This window comes from Lissotriton vulgaris, chromosome 2_1 (assembly GCF_964263255.1).
Source record: "Lissotriton vulgaris chromosome 2_1, aLisVul1.2, whole genome shotgun sequence".
Taxonomy (NCBI): domain Eukaryota; kingdom Metazoa; phylum Chordata; class Amphibia; order Caudata; family Salamandridae; genus Lissotriton; species Lissotriton vulgaris.
In genome coordinates, this window is record NC_141687.1 from 420,043,450 (window position 1) to 420,060,223 (window position 16,774).

The following is a 16,774-nucleotide window of genomic DNA, read 5'->3' on the forward strand; positions in this document are numbered from 1 at the left end:
AAATAAATCTCTGCTGTGCAGCTTACGCTAGGCCGAGACCTAAAAACGGCAAGGCAAGGTCCGCAGGACGCCAATGAAGGCCTGCCGGGCAGCTGGCGGACCGTCGGCCGTACTATGAGTAGCACAGGATTAGAAGAAAAGAAGTGGCTAAAAAGAGCTGTATATTCTGTAACTATTTTTGTTTCACTTTCTTGTTGCACATATAAAATAACAAGTGCATTGGAGAGATGACTGACTGGGGTGGGGCAAAATGAGAGCTCATTTTTTTTTAAAAGGGCAGAGGAGACATCACACTTGGTAAGGCAGGGCTATCATCAGTGAAGCAGGTGCAGTAGCAATGAAGTCAGAGGGGGCCAATATATTATAATTATGTCCCATCTTAAAAATAAAAAGGTACGGGCTCTTTTTTTTTCTCCTTGCTAGCATTAGGGTTGAGGTCACCTTTGCTGTAAAAATGGGGCAACACATGGGAGTTCATACTTTTCTGAAAGGGAGGAAATGTGGCCTTATGTTGAGAGCTGTGGACTTTGGAACGGAGGAACTTTTTAACTGGGTTCAAGTCCCAGTGTTCGCTCAGCATCCTGTGATTCTTGGCAAATAACTTAATTTTCCTGAGCCTTAAAAAAAATTCTGATGCTAGGTGATGTAATTGGAGTCGATTTTTTGCTACTCAGGACCCTGATTATCATTTCTGCAGCATGAACAGGTGCACTGGGGCTGTGAGTGTGACATGCTCACTACACCCACATTATGGAGAGCAGAGGTTTTTTGGTTAAATTATGTTTTTGTTTGATGGATTTGCTCTTTTGTCACTCTCACATTTATTGTGGATCACATGGCATAGAAAACGTCTCCCTGAAATGAATTTATAAGTCCCGCCCCCTATGCTCAACCATCTCCCCAATACTTAATCCTTGCCATAAAGGTTGGGAGGCGGCCCTGGCTTCAAAGCATTTTATTTGGGGGGCTTAGAACACAAATGTTTGAAGAGCTTTGCATTAAGCATTGGCAAAGTCAATGATTAAAGCACTCATTATATAGGCATGGTCCATTTGCTTTGACATTATTCGTTAAACAAATGTGATTGTGTCAGAGGCAATAATGGAGCTGAAAGGAATTATTAATTATGGAATTAGGTGAATTTATTGTGACAATTGCGCATGGCAATTAGGAGTACGATTATAGATAGGGTGACCAGATTCTCAAAACAAACAAGCATTTGCAATGCAATAGGTCTCGCATTATGAAAGTTTGAGCTATTGGTCTTGTAAATGACAATTTTTTTATTTATGTGTTGGTTTTGAAAATAGCTAAATTAATAGCTTTGTCATTTTCAATGCCAATAGTTATAACTTTCGCAAATGTGACACCTATAGCATTTGTAATGCAACATGTTTTGTATTTACGTGACTTAGATGTATTGTTATTACAAATAACAACGGCTTTTAGTTTTTTTTAAATATATAATACTTAAATAAAAGTGATTGTAATTTATAATGGCAATAGCTTAAACTTTTGTAAATAACATTTGTGAAGATTTTGTTCAGTGTATTTTAATGTGATGAAAATCCAAGAACAGAAGTGAAATAACATCTTTTTGTGACATTTGTAATAAAGCTTGAAACATTGAGAGAACATAATTGAACCAGTTGTTGTTGAATGGTTGCACAGATTGATGCTGTGATGTCGCCGAGGGATGTTGTGATGTCACCTAGGGATGTTGTGGTGGCGCCGAGGGATGTTGTGGTGGTGCCGAGTGCACTCTGAATCTACTGAAAAGGAACCTGAGGGTAGAGGGTTCATAATGCCAACCTCAGACGGTCAAGGACTGCGTGATGTAAAACTCTCAGCTCCCTAAGAAGACGTCGAAGACTCGCTAAGGCTTCTGCTGCTTTCTGCGAGCACACTGCTGTGCTATCAGGAGGAGAAGGCGGCGTAACAAAGGCCCCCGCAGCGGTAAATAAAAGAGCGTGCTTGTGTTCACGTGATCTTTCGGAAATCCGCCCGATGGTTTGAGAACGTTTTTGCTCACTAAAATTCTCCCCTATCCATTTCTTGCGGAATGGGATAGGCGAGCCCTAAAAACGGAGACAGTCATTGACATAGAAGTAGGACTACGGTTTGCAGGAACCATCGACATAAAAGTAGGACTATTTGACAGCTGTCAAACATAGAAAAGAGACTACAATGACAACTCCCTCCACAGACCGAGATGAAGCATTACAGACAACAAATCCGAGGTCTTTTATTGGCACCCCTTTCCTTTACGCAGCAGCATTAGAACTTTTTATTACATTTACACTTTAAGGACTATAGCATATATTTGCCAAAAATCAACAAAACATCACAGGCTAGCAAACGCCAGATTTTCTAGCTTTATCAATGCTCGTTTCTATAGCTGCACGTCAGCACCACGTAAAGTACAACTCACTAATGTTGCTTAGTAGCTCATGACAGAAAAACATGTGAGGTAAACTGCGGAATGCTAAATTGCCAAAGGGCAGCCAATGAAAACAAGCATTGGAAATGCAATAGGTCTCGCACCATTAGAGTTAGTGCTTTTAGAATTGTTTATGGGTTTTTTTTGTAAATGTTTAGCATTTTTGTTTCCTGTAGCCAATGCTAAAGAATTACAAATAAAAAAAGCCATAAACATTTCTTAAAGCTGTAACTGAAATGGTCTGAGACCTATTGCACTGTGTGAGGGTGAGGGGTTGAGGGTGAGTGAGGGTGAGGGGTTGAGGGTGAGTGAGGGTGAGAGGGTGAGTGAGGGTGAGTGAGGGTGAGGGGTTGAGGGGTTGAGGGTGAGTGAGGGTGAGTGAGGGTGAGGGGTTGAGGGTGAGTGAGAGTGAGGGTGAGTGAGGGTGAGGGGTTGAGGGTGAGTGAGGGTGAGGGGTTGAGGGTGAGTGAGAGTGAGGGTGAGTGAGGGTGAGTGAGGGTGAGTGAGGGTGAGGGGTTGAGGGTGAGTGAGGGTGGTTGAGGGTGAGTGAGGGTGAGTGAGGGTGAGTGAGGGTGAGTGAGGGTGAGTGAGGGTGAGTGAGGGTGAGTGAGGGTGAGTGAGGGTGAGTGAGGGTGAGTGAGGGTGAGTGAGGGTGAGTGAGGGTGAGGGGTTGAGGGTGAGTGAGGGTGGGTGAGGGTGAGTGAGGGTGAGGGGTTGAGGGTGAGTGAGGGTGAGGGGTTGAGGGTGAGTGAGAGTGAGGGTGAGTGAGGGTGAGTGAGGGTGAGTGAGGGTGAGGGGTTGAGGGTGAGTGAGGGTGGTTGAGGGTGAGTGAGGGTGAGTGAGGGTGAGTGAGGGTGAGTGAGGGTGAGTGAGGGTGAGTGAGGGTGAGTGAGGGTGAGTGAGGGTGAGTGAGGGTGAGTGAGGGTGAGTGAGGGTGAGGGGTTGAGGGTGAGTGAGGGTGGTTGAGGGTGAGTGAGGGTGGGTGAGGGTGAGTGAGGGTGAGTGAGGGTGGGTGAGGGTGAGTGAGGGTGAGGGGTTGAGGGTGAGTGAGGGTGAGTGAGGGATTGAGGGTGAGTGAGGGTGAGTGAGGGATTGAGGGTGAGTGAGGGTGAGGGATTGAGGGTGAGTGAGGGTGAGTGAGGGATTGAGGGTGGGTGAGGGATTGAGGGTGAGTGAGGGTGAGTGAGGGATTGAGGGTGAGTGAGGGTGAGGGATTGAGGGTGAGTGAGGGTGAGGGGTTGAGGGTGAGTGAGGGTGAGGGGTTGAGGGTGAGTGAGGGTGAGGGGTTGAGGGTGAGTGAGTGAGGGTGAGTGAGGGTGAGTGAGGGTGAGGGGTTGAGGGTGGGTGAGTGAGTGAGGGTGAGTGAGGGTGAGTGAGGGTGAGGGGTTGAGGGTGAGTGAGGGTGAGGGGTTGAGGGTGAGTGAGTGAGGGTGAGTGAGGGTGAGGGGTTGAGGGTGAGTGAGGGTGAGTGAGGGTGAGGGGTTGAGGGTCAGTGAGTGAGGGTGGGTGAGGGGTTGAGGGTGAGTGAGTGAGGGTGAGTGAGGGTGAGTGAGGGTGAGTGAGGGTGAGTGAGGGTGAGTGAGGGTGAGTGAGGGTGAGTGAGGGTGAGTGAGGACGAGTGAGGGCGAGTGAGGGCGAGTGAGGGCGAGTGAGGGCGAGTGAGGGCGAGTGAGGGCGAGTGAGGGTGAGTGAGGGCGAGTGAGGGTGAGTGAGGGTGAGTGAGGGTGAGTGAGGCTGAGGGGTTGAGGGTGAGGGTGAGTGAGGGTGAGTGAGGGTGAGTGAGGGTGAGTGAGGGTGAGTGAGGGTGAGTGAGGGTGAGGGAGGGTGAGGGTGAGTGGTTGAGGGTGAGTGGTTGAGGGTGAGTGGTTGAGGGTGAGTGGTTGGGGGTGAGTGGTTGAGGGTGAGTGGTTGAGGGTGAGTGGTTGAGGGTGAGTGAGGGTGAGGGTGAGTGAGGGTGAGGGTGAGTGAGGGTGAGGGTGAGTGAGGTTGAGGATGAGTGAGGGTGAGTGAGGGTGAGTGAGGGTGAGGGTGAGTGAGGGTGGGTGAGGGGTTGAGGTTGAGGGTGAGGTGTTGAGGGTGAGTGAGGGTGAGTGAGGTGTTGAGGGTGAGTGAGGGTGAGTTAGGGTGAGGGGTTGAGGGTGAGTGAGAGTAGTTGAGGCTGAGTGAGGGTGAGCGAGGGTGAGTGAGGGGTTGAGGGTGAAGGTTTGAGGGTGAGGGGTTGAGGGTGAGTGAGGGTGAGGGGTTGAGGGAGGGTGAGTGTGAGTGAGGGTGAGTGAGGGTGAGTGAGGGTGAGTGAGGGTGAGGAGTTGAGGGTGAGGGGTTGAGGGTGAGTGAGGGTGAGGGGTTGAGGGTGAGTGAGGGTGAGGGGTTGAGGGTGAGTGAGGGTGAGGTGTTGAGGGTGAGTGAGGGTGAGGTGTTGAGGGTGAGTGAGGGTGAGTGAGGGTGAGTGAGGGTGAGTGAGAGGTTGAGGGCGAAGGGTTGAGGGTGAGTTAGGGTGGAGGGTGAGGGGTTGAGGGTGAGTGAGGGTGGAGGGTGAGGGGTTGAGGGTGAGTGAGGGTGGAGGGTGAGGGGGAGGGGGTGAGGGTGAGGGGGTCAGGGGTTGAGGGTGAGTGAGGGTGAGGGGTTGAGGGTGAGTGAGGATGAATGAGAGTGAGGGGTTGAGGGTGAGGGGTTGAGGGTGAGTGAGGGTGAGTGAGGGTGAGTGAGGGTGGCTACGGTATGGGATGTCTCATATTAAAATTACGTGTGACCTGTGAAAACGTGAGTGAGATACCGGCATGCCATGTTCTCTTGTACAAGCGCAATTGGGTGTTCAACAATGCCATAGTGGGCCGGTTCATGGCTACGTGTTCTATCATAAAAATAGTGCAAATGCTCATGTTTAAAAACGTCAAAGCCAAAGGAAAGTGCGATTTAATTTTAAAATCAAATAACTGATTACGGCGTGGTGACAGCGTGGCAGGAAAGTGAAAAGTCTGATTGAAGTGGATATTTTTTTAAAACCAAACAACTGTCTAACTAAAGGCAGCGGGTCAAGCGTGTCAGTCCCTGGAGCTTACCTCCTCTCAATGTCCGTGCGGCTCTGAAAGTGAGCCGGCGGGCAGAGCTCACGCCTAATGTAGTGAGTTTTTCCAGCATGCGTGCACCGCGTGGTGCAGTAGCTGCTGTCATTGGTATGGGCTGGTAAACAACTGAGCTGTAGCTGGAGCGCGCTGACCTTCCCATTCCAACTTGGGGGGTTTGAAGAAACAGATATAAGTCTGTATTATCAGTGCGCTCAGGCACAGTTTGTGCATTTCTAGTTTTTCCCACTAAAATATCTGCCACATCTGGCGGTGGATGGCATGGCACATCCAACACCCCTGGCAGCTAGAATATTATATTATTGTGAGGGAAGCCATAGGAAGGAAATTAATCCAGTCAGTTGCATTGTCTGCGCGTGGAGCGCCCTTGCCTCTCGAGCTGGGAGAGACCTCGTATATGCATCAGACCCTCCGTATTGGTTCCCACCCGGGAATCTCGGAGCGCGGGGCATTGGAGATGCAGTCAGTAGGGATTATCAAGCTAGGGGATATGTACAGAAATGGCCCTTTTATAACTCTAAATGAATTTCAAGCAGAACAGCCATACTAAGCAATGTATGGGTTATATATGCCAGGCTGCGTGCGGCGGTGCACTTTTTAAGCCCGAATTTCCCGCAGGAACCAATTGGGTTAAAGGCGCTACAGGCTGTGTGACGCACGTGGCCGCGTCCATGAACGTCACGTCAGACTTGCACGACTGCCCCTGCTGCAGGAGAAATGCGACATGGCGGGGAGGGGGCGGAGCGGGGGAGAGGGTGTGTGTGTTAGGAGGGCATTGCGAAATGCGAGACGGCGGGAAGGGGGCAGACATGGCGGGGAGGGGGCGGAGCGGGGGAGAGGGTCACGTCGAAGATATAATGTTCTGTGCTGTTGTTTAAACCTGACCCAGGAGGGGGGAGGGGGGAGGAGAAATGCGACATGGCGGGGAGGGGGCGGAGCGGGGGAGAGGGTGTGTGTGTTAGGAGGGCATTGCGAAATGCGAGACGGCGGGAAGGGGGCAGACATGGCGGGGAGGGGGCGGAGCGGGGGAGAGGGTGTGTGTGTTGTTAGGAGGGCATAGCGAAATGCGAGACGGCGGGAAGGGGAGGGGGCGGAGCGGGTAAACAAAGACGGACGTGCACGCGCTTTTAAGCTCAATGCGCATGCGCATTGAGCTTAAAAGTCACGGGCACTGCAAGGAATCGCCACGATTCCTTGCAGTGTGGATAAAGAGTGGATAAGTCCCAATACTCTCGCTTGCTCGATGCGCATGCGCATCGACAGGCGAGACCTAAACAGGGACATTTCTGTGTTTAACTGGGACACTGTTTGAAAACAGGGACATTTGAGTCACTTGGAGACAAGTGTCGGGACACTTCTCCAAAAACGGGGACCGCCCTGGGAAAACGGGTACATCTGGTCACCCTAATTATAGATAACTTGCCACAAAGCCAGAAGGTACTAGGAATGAAACTTGGGGGCAACACAATGTGGTCTGGCTGTCGATGGAAAGTTATGGTTGGCGCATCTTATTAGGTTTTAAGTATGTGTGTACAAGACAGGCACTATGACGACAAACTGACTTCGCACAAAATGGATTTAAGTACAGGAATAGTCCGCAAAAAAAGTACCGCGATAGTGTACTCATGAATAAGCGGAAAGTGACCCCACAAATGCCATGCAAGCGTAAAACACACAAATGCAAGGCATAAACAACACACAAGTATACTGCACTGAGACCCCACAAGTGGGGGTTTTATCTATCTTACTTCTGTACCTAATATCTTGGAAGGAACTTACATTAAAGGAACCTATATCTACAGTGGACTCCTGTACTTCCTTTACTACACCATGCAAGCGTAAAACACACAAATGCAAGGCATAAACAATGCACAAGTATACTGCACTGACACCTGAATGGAGTAACAGACCAATCAGATTAGCACCAAAGTTCTTTTCAGATGGCACACGGATAGTATAGTAGACGAATTACTGTACCATGCATGACAACAGAAAAGTGCTTCAGCAGTAGGATGCGCACAGTGAATTGTGCAATGCAGAAACAAAAGTGCAGGCGTAACAAATTCTAGCTCGAAATAACTAAAAATAAGAAAAAGCATGCTACGTTTCATAAAGACGCTCCCCGCTGTTAGTGACGAATGACGATACCATCCACAACCTTCCCCAACCAAGGGCACAGTGACACAGTGACTGTAAGAGGCGCATAGGCTTCTCTATTCCAGAGTGACTTTGTCACTTAGTGGGTCTTGTTGCAGATCAATATGCAGTCGCCTAGGATAAACCTCTCGACCCCTAACAACGTTTACCCTCACCTTACGCTTCTTTGACCGGCTCACCCCCAAGCGGACAAAATGGCAACGTCGGCTATCTTCGGTGATAATCGGAAATTTCCGGAGATACTGAGTACAGACATAGAAAACAGACACAAAACGGCATCAGTGTTACTTAATCAGAATAGCGTCCAAAATTATTTTTTACATTGGTACCCCCGGGGCGACACACTTGAGCCCCTGCGACAATGACCATTCGTCAGCTATTGTCTAGCCAACTACTTCTCTATAGTACTTCCGGCTGCGTGGTTACGTTGCCATATAAAAGAGTCGACGGTCCACTTTTCTTTCCTTTCTCCCTGCAGTTGAGGTGCTTGCCTGTTGGTTTTGTTCACCATGGGCTTCGGAGATCTGAAATCGCCTGCTGGTCTGCAAGTGCTAAATAGTTTCCTTGCTGACCGAAGCTACATCGAGGGGTCAGTTTTGCAAGTAAATGCGTTTTATGTTTCTTTATGCATGATTGTGGTCAATAGCTATTTAAAGTGTGATCGCGGAGTTAGTTTTCTGCAGGCAAGACGACAAGATGGCGTCTGTAATGCGTGTTAGGTCCACGTTTCAATGAAACGTGTTGGCCGGCTAAGTATTTTTGTATACTATTGATTATTAAAATGCCACATGCTTAGCTCAGGAATTTAATATCCTATCTTTTATGTTTCACAAATGTCAGCCACATTGTGCTGTAATAAAGTTAATGTCGAGGCAAATTTTTTTTATCAACTATGTATAAATATATGTATATGGTCCTTAAAATATGCATGTTGATAAGGTACTGCTGGATTTCAGGATATAAACACTCCTCTGGACACAGTGCTTTTCTGTAAAATTCCGTGTTTTTTTTTTTGGTTTCTTTTTTTAGGATGTAGCTTAGTCTACACCTTACAGCGTAAATGCCCTTTATGTGACTTTAAGCAAAAATGTTTTTTGTTTTCTGCTGTGCAACTCAGTTAAGGGTTTTAGACTAAAGTAATCCTGGCAACGAACAAAATTACGAAGCTCTTGCATTGTATTTATTTAATAGGTTTGTACCATCACAAGCAGACGTTGCTGTATTTGAATCTCTATCCGGTGCACCATCTGCGGATCTTATTCATGCTCTTCGGTGGTACAATCACATCAGATCCTATGAAAAACAAAAAGGAAGGTAAATGATACAGCGACTCTTTGAGCTACTTAATTTTACTACCTCTATGTAAAGTTTAGGAGCATATTGCCACCGCAACGTCACCTATAGTGATGTTGCAGTGGTGTCGACGCCTTATGTACAAGGCAGTGCTAAATCGCTTACCGTGGCTTAAACCGGTCTTTTACATAAGGCTGTGGCTTAACCGTCTTGTACATAAGGCTGCACCACATTCTTATTACCATCGTGCAGTATTGCGTTTCAGCAGTGGAGAGGCGTTAAGCCAGGAAGGCTGACACCTTTTCTCCACTTAATTGTGCGTGTGGTACTAAATGTTTGTTGAGCGATAAACGGGAGTTGTGCACCTGACTGCCAGTAAGAATGTTGTAGCTTGTCAGTTTTCTCTCAATTACTTTTGGTCATGTGCAGAATGTACGTAAACTGTCAAGATTAATGTTGGTAGCTCTTAGTGTTTTAATGTAATAACACGCAGAAAGTCTTGCTTTTCACCGAGTATGGAAAGTTAAAAATTACGAAGATCTGTCCTAGTAATGTTAAGAGTTGGCGTAATAATTAACTGCTGTACCATAGCCATGCTGATGTTACGCGTAGATCATATTCCCGCGTTAATTGCTTGTTCCTTTGTGCTAGATGCAGCTTGGGCTTCCTAATTAACATTGCGGTGCATTTTGCGATTAGTATCGCTAAATGCAACAGAACACGAACCACAGTTAATTGGGCGCTGTACTCCTGCGGTGGGATTCTTTATACTACTGCTCTAAGTACGCGGACCGTTATTACAGATATTTGGGTGGCTAATTGTGTCCAGAGTAATGTGAAATTACTCTAGTAATTAAAATTTCACCAACATCTTATCTTTCTCCATATCATCCCAAAGTGAATGCAGTGGACATCCATCCACAACCTACTTTGTTTTCCCTTTACTTTTGTTGGTCTGGTGTTGCACTAGACAGCACGATTGCGCCCTTTAGCCAAACATATTACCAGTGCCATACAAACTATACAGGTGCATTATATTTAAATCAATACATTTTATTTTAGTCTGCCAGGTGTGAAGAAACCACTGGGCAAGTATGGGCCTGCAGACATTGAAGACACAACAGGAAGCACAGGTGCCGAGTCTAAAGAGGACGATGATGATGATATTGACCTATTTGGATCCGATGAAGAGGAGGTGAGTTGTGCAAACCAGCCTTGACGTGTATGAAACTTTACCGCTGATCGTCAGCGCGTGGAGCATTTTCTGCATTGGATTAAGATACTTGTATGCTTTTGATTAAGAACTTGACAACTCATAAGGGAACTGATCTGTCTCGTGTGTTCGCCTGTTGAGCATGATGAATAAAACAAATCACCATCTTTCGGCTGATATTCATGATGCATTTGTTTTCTTCTGACCTACAGTCTTTGTTGTGCATTGGCGAATTTCTTTGGGCGTTCTAGACTAATTCTCCCCCCTCCCCATCTCTCCTATAGGAAAGTGAAGAATCAAAAAGGATAAGGGAGGAGCGACTGGCACAGTATGAATCGAAAAAATCTAAGAGTATGTATTTTATTGGTATCTGTAGGTGATATAAGGCTGGGTTAATGCGACCTCAATATACTTAACCCAGAACGGTGTTTGGGGGGGGGGGGGGTGGGGGTGTCAGCCGGTGCATTTGAGCATACTACCTTTTGTGTCGATTTGCTAGGTGGCAAGTCTGATTTTGGGTAAATGTGAGGCATTTCGTAAGTGTAAATTAAAGTAGGTTTTTGACAATACAGCTTCCTACACGCAAACGTCCTTCCCGGTATATAGCATTTGAATGCTATGCTGGCGCTTGTTGCTAATGCTGATGGCGCCAGGCACTAGCTGCTGTAAATGTATTGGCATTTATATAGCGCACTACTTACCCGTAGGGTCCCAAGGCGCTTCGACCGCTGCGAAACCCTTCCTGGCTTCCCTGAGAGATGGTCCCTTAATGGGTATCTCCAGGGTGAGACCAGGCATCCCCAGCGGTCTGGTGGGGCCGTTAGTGAAGATGAGGCAAGCTTATGCCCAGAGTTGCCGAGTGTGATTGCTGATCAGAGTGGGCACCGAGGCGAGAGAATTATCGAGTCCGCTGACCCTGGTCCAGAAACCTGCCGCGCCGGGAATCGAACCCTGGTCCCGGGCCGTCCTCTGCTCTCGGGTCTGCTGCCTCTAAGCATGTGCGAGGCACGGAAATACTTTTAGCTGGTGTTTCCGAACCAAAGCCAGGAGTGTCCCCGGACTTTTGTCATTTGTTCCGATTTTTTTGGGGGGGGGGGGGTCACCAGTTATATTAAAATTTTAGATAGGACCCACAAGCTGCCACAGGGATAAAAATTGGTTTACACATGACCCAATGGATCAATCATTCCAGATAGGCACCCTCAGCAGTGAAATCCTTTACTCGAAATGTATGGGTCCGTTAATCTGAAGAGTTGCAAAGCATTTTTACAAATGATTGCAGGAATCTGGCTACACAGCACTGAGAAACGGGGGATTTGATTTGCAGTCACTTGGGCACCATAAGTCAATGTGACGAGTCGGGTACTGTGTACTGTTAAAGCTGTTCAAACATTTTAAATTCAGTCTTGTGTTCATAGTCTAGTAAATATGGAATAATGTACATGGGGACATTGCAAGTCGGTCTGTTCCATGACCATAGACTGTAGAGCAGAGCTCTTCAGTCTGTTCATTTAAGCTACCCGTTTTATAAATAGCTACCCGATAGTGGTACCAGAAAAATTTGGGTTGATTTGAGAGGCTTGCGCCACCAGTGTCACTTTTTTTAACCTCAGCACAAGCGTTTTAATCATATCTGAGGCAACGTAGTCAACCAGTAGTGTGGCTTTGCATGGCCTCATAGATATGGAGAAAGACAAAGCTGTGCAAATCAGTGCGTTTTACTCTGTCGAGTAGGCGTTCCATAGGCATTGTGGTGGGTGTTCCATGGATTTTGATGCTGCTCCAGATTTACAAAAACCATGTAAACCTGCAGCAGCGCCAAACTTTGCGCCTCCCCAGCAGGTGTAATGAGGAGAAACTTTCATTTCTTTTTTTGCATGTGTGCTGCATTCTGCAGCTCTCATAGAAAGAGGAAAACCCCTCTTGGTATTTTTGTACAGTAGGGCAGAGGCCGGTGGTGGGAGTGCCTGGGAGGTAGTAAACTATGGAATACGGCCCAACTGAGTTAAGTAAACAAAACAAATTTCGTTGCGCACGCTGCATTGCCAAATGTGATGCAGCGTGCACAATATAATTAGTTTTACTTGTTTACTTTCCTCCATTGTGCTGTATTCCAGTTACTACCCCACCCTGCTCCACCGCATCACTCCCTCCTGCCGCTACTGCGGGAGGTGCCCCTTTTTGCATTAAAACAATCCTGCCCACATTGGCGCTAGGCAGCAGTGTGCCACCATCGGAGAAGACAGGAATGCACTAGATTTCATAAATAAGTTGCATTCCTGCCCTTTCAGATTTGCGGAGAACAGCACAGCAAGAAGACTTGGGGTGCTGCTGCCCTATGAATTCCTCACATGAGGCCTTTTTTTTACCACACCCATTGACCATTGGTTTATAAACACTGTTTAATTCCCCATTAACAATTATTGGCTTTCGGAATTGGGGACGTGTATGGTCCTCAATGAGTAGTACCATGTTCTAGTCAGGAGGGGGTCCTTGCGCCTAAATGGTTTTGACTGGGTTTTCAGCATCAAAGTTTGAAGACCTCTACTATAGAGGAAAAAACTATACCCAGTTCCTTTATAAGGTTATGGAACTCTGAGGTGTCTAGCAATATCCTTCTGTTAGGCAGGGGTTCTTATTAATACATGGTCAAACTATCACCTTACCCACAAACTACATGAATCATTGGTGCTAAGTTTGTCATATGAAGGCACAAAGGTCTAGTGGAAAATTAAACTTCCATAAAGCTGTTCAATATTGTTACGGGGAGTAACTTTTATTAACTACCTGAAGTACAAAAGTTGCCGTGCCATCACCTTAAACATAGCAAAGCAGCAGGAGCAAGAAAAGGGATCCTTTCCATGTGTTATAAGTAGGGCTCCAGTTTTTATGGCTTTTTACATATAAATACAGACTAAGAACAAGTTTTCCTTTATCTGTATTTATATATAACAATGGGAAAATACTAGTACATTTTGCTGTGCCTGGTGTTCCCTCCTCCTTAGAGGGTTATGAGGTGTCGGCCCGGGCTGAGACCGCTTCCCGAGCACACAGCTGCACCCAGGTACTTCACAGGTCTTTAAAAGACCATTTACTTGTTAATGAGGCTTTGTTGAACAAATGCTATCTGAGTACAGGCGCCACGTGGGTCAAGCACCAGGTCACTGCTGACCAATGTGAGGGCAACTCATGGTTATGACCACATCCTGTGGAGTGTGGCATTAGTTTGTCCCAGAGTGCATCAGTCTTCCAAATCCATAATGGCTGATTTTCCAGCAAGGAGGTAAGAGCTGGCTAAACACCCCCCCACCCACCTAACATCTGCACATACTTTTCTTAAGCCAAGCCCTGACTCTGGGTCACGACTGTCTTAGTGGATTGAAACCTAGGCCTCCCTTCTGTCTTTACGACGCCACCTCCTGGCCTGGCATTCCTATAGAACAGCACACTGCCCTCCCAGCAGCCTGGCTACTCCACTTAACTCTGACCAATCAGGGCAGACCACTGAGGCTGAATTTGGACTTGCAAACAAGAAAGTCTCAACTTATTGTATGTACACTTATGGAGAAATTCCACAATATAATATTGTATGATTTCCTTCGACCATTCTGGGAAGTCTTTGAATTGTCCGGCTAGTCCTCTCCTATCGATATTTATTAATCAATCCCTTCCTACCATGTTAACCTATGGGCCATGGGGTTTGCAATGGGGAAATTGACTTGCACCACTTTTGTAGCACCAGAGCTTATAAAACCATATTTTAGAAGTGTTTCCCTAATTTTTACTGGACCCCCACCCCCTGTGCAATTAGGAGACTTCAGGGGTTCTGAATCTGCAGAAATATTGCAGATCATCCTTACCCAATTCTTCCAGCATCAAAGTCTCAATTTGAGCAGCTCTTTAACGCAATGTGGGGAGTGAAATGTAAAATTTCACTTTACCCAGGCCTATTAAAACTTATTGTATAAGGGCGCTCCTTATAGATAAATGACCCACCCCCGGGATACCTAGGGGTGACCCTGGGGATCCCTAATATGCAAATACATGCAATACAAGATACGACTCAAATGTGATGTGTATTCTTGGTATTGGAGTTGTCCAAGTTTGACATGGGTCTTGCTTCAACTGGAAAGACCTGGCCCAGGGGCATACAATTCTAATGTGTGATTAATGAGAAGGGAGTAACATTCCTATTAAACTGTGCAGTTTGGTAAACCAATATCCAGACTAACCAGGGCGGTACGGATCAATTATGCTTGCTGTACACGTCTCTTTTTAACGTGGTAAAGTAAGCAGTTGTGAGTTTAAGTTCAGTGGGCACTGTCCACATATACTGGTCTGAAACTGCTTACTGTAGCAGTGTCAGTATTCCTCCTGTGGTTAAAATGTTGTACTACATGCTGGAAGGGCCAAGGCTGTGCGACATACAGAAAACTGACTGCTTCAGTGGCTTGTAAAAGTTCATTGTATGAAAGACCTCGCACAAAGTTGTCTGCCTTCCAGCTAGTGACCTCTGGCTGTAGGTCCGTGCATAACTAACTTGCGACTAACTCGCAATCTGCTAGATTTGCTTAAGAAAAACAAATCTTTCTGGGTCAAATCAAATGCCTAAAGAAAGAGCTCCAATATGCTGTAGAAGAGGATGGGGGTACTATTCGTAGTCCGAGAAATTTTTATCAACAAGGCTACTATGTGAACTACCTGCTGTTGTCACCTGAGAATTAGTACAATGTCTGGACTCTTAACAACCCTCATCCACCAGCTTAGGTGGCAGGTTTCATTTGGGTTGTTGTGTTCGCTTGAATTTTGTAGTGGGCTTTGTCTGAAGCGTTGCGCTTAGTTATTGATGGGTGGGTAGTTTACTTAAAATAGGGCTAGAAGATGCATGTAAGAAAAAATAGCACCCTAACGTACACTACCGTATTAGTAGTGTTCAAGGTTCCCATTGGGATATTGGAGACTAGGGATTAATATAAAGCCTCGGTCCCTATGATCAACCAGCTTTAACATTCTTAAACCACAACCAGGGCACTGAAGCTTTCATCAGGATGGATTCCTGCTTGAGTGCCCTGTGCTCATTCCCGCGCTCAAACCAAATGTTACTGCCTAATGCAGTGAATACTCGCTGCAGTAGTACTGCCTAGGTTTATAATCCCTACTTATGGATATTCATTGCATAAGACTACGTCATTTAAATTAGTTTGTCAACAATGTCACCCATGCTTGTGCCAGAGGTAAGATTTTTTTGATGTGATCCTTCGAAAGTTGGATTATTGGGGCATTTAAGCAGCTATAGCAAAATATTGTGACGTTATAGGCTACATAATGCTCCATGGTGGGTTATTCTAGCTGCAGAAGTGACGTAATTCAAGTGGCCATTGAGTTGTGTAATTTTTTTTATTTTCTTTTTGCTGCCCCTGCAGAACCTGCACTTATTGCCAAGTCTTCAATCTTGCTTGATGTAAAACCCTGGGATGATGAAACGGACATGGCTAAGCTAGAAGAATGTGTACGCAGCATTCAGATGGACGGTTTACTATGGGGACAATGTAAGTACCTCGATTGCCGTATTAACTTTGTATTTTTAAATGGCTTGTTGCATGATGATATAAATACATCACCATCTTTCGTCTGATTTTTGCTGATGGATTGTTTTCTTTCTGACACAAGCCATTCATTTTGTGATTCCACATCTTGCAAAGAATTTGAAGGTGGCAACATTAATGCACCTTGTTACACGTCCTGTTGGTCCTTATTACAAGTTTCTTGACTTGCTAGAATCGGATTTAAGAGGTCTGGTTAAACCACCTTGGGTGATTTATTTTTCAAAAGATATGTTGCTACTAAAAGCAGCCAAAAATTGTCTCGTAAAATCTTTTAGATTATCACGTATTTATTATTCTGGATACAAATCAAGTTTGCAGAGTGTAAGTGAAGTACAACACCTTTACCCTGTGACCTTCATCTTCAGGCACATAGTGCCACGCTTTACCATACAAAAGCTCGCTTTAAACTTTCACCTCCCAGTTAACTTTGTACTTTTTTTCACCCCCCTAGCCAAGCTCGTTCCAGTGGGTTATGGCATTAAGAAGTTACAAATTCAGTGCGTTGTTGAAGATGACAAAGTCGGAACAGACATCTTGGAAGAGAAGATAACCGCGTTTGAAGATTTTGTGCAGTCCATGGATGTAGCTGCTTTCAACAAAATCTAAATCTTGAAATCACCAGAGCACTTAAATAAAAACTGTATAGTACGAAGATGTTGTGACTTGGTTTCCTGGTATGCATGTTTGTTGGCTCTCCGCTGGAAAATGCTTACTTTTTAGACCACATATCCACATGCATCTATGTACAAACTCCTACATGTTAACAAGTACACGTGCTAGACCTATTGCACACTCTACCCAAGTTGTGAATACAATTGTTAGATACTTTTATGAAACTGGCACCCAGTGACTCCTTATCGATCTAGAGGATGGACGTATATTTTTGGCTGTTTAGAGAGCTTGCATTAAAGGACCTATTCCTCAATTGTTACTTAGTGGGGGTTGGCTCTGTTGTACTAAAGCAATTTTGTTTCACGACTAA

The 16,774-nt window shown here is 46.0% G+C and overlaps 2 protein-coding genes and 2 non-coding genes across 4 annotated transcripts in view; 3 read left to right on the forward strand and 1 right to left on the reverse strand.

Annotated features, from left to right (window-relative positions):
• The window catches only part of NDUFS1 (NADH:ubiquinone oxidoreductase core subunit S1), a 657,173-nt gene extending 649,219 nt beyond the window's left edge, over positions 1 to 7,954 (reverse strand). The window contains exon 1 of the mRNA XM_086955308.1: positions 7,836 to 7,954. The gene's annotated coding sequence lies outside the window, so the exon portion shown is untranslated. The remainder of the gene's footprint in view (positions 1 to 7,835) is intronic.
• A 162-nt stretch (positions 7,955 to 8,116) lies between these two features.
• Positions 8,117 to 16,444, forward strand: EEF1B2 (eukaryotic translation elongation factor 1 beta 2). Its single transcript, XM_086955310.1, has 6 exons — positions 8,117 to 8,269; positions 8,872 to 8,994; positions 10,036 to 10,168; positions 10,471 to 10,537; positions 15,610 to 15,735; positions 16,244 to 16,444. Exons 1-6 carry the CDS (start codon positions 8,190 to 8,192, stop codon positions 16,396 to 16,398), a joined length of 684 nt encoding a protein of 227 aa, XP_086811436.1. The 5' UTR covers positions 8,117 to 8,189; the 3' UTR covers positions 16,399 to 16,444.
• LOC147730501 (small nucleolar RNA SNORD51) lies at positions 10,320 to 10,398 on the forward strand. The gene has a single exon (XR_015308897.1). It is a non-coding gene; the product is annotated as a small nucleolar RNA SNORD51 (small nucleolar RNA).
• LOC147730502 (small nucleolar RNA SNORD51) lies at positions 15,779 to 15,856 on the forward strand. The gene has a single exon (XR_015308898.1). It is a non-coding gene; the product is annotated as a small nucleolar RNA SNORD51 (small nucleolar RNA).
• Positions 16,445 to 16,774: the final 330 nt, after the last annotated feature.

Coding starts and splice junctions, on each gene's coding strand:
- EEF1B2 (XM_086955310.1), top strand. CDS start 8,190: ATGGGCTTCGGAGATCTGAAATCGCCTGCTGGTCTGCAAGTGCTAAAT. Junction 10,169..10,470: donor TTGGATCCGATGAAGAGGAG/GTGAGTTGTGCA, acceptor TCTCTCCTATAG/GAAAGTGAAGAATCAAAAAG. Junction 15,736..16,243: donor CGGTTTACTATGGGGACAAT/GTAAGTACCTCG, acceptor TCACCCCCCTAG/CCAAGCTCGTTCCAGTGGGT.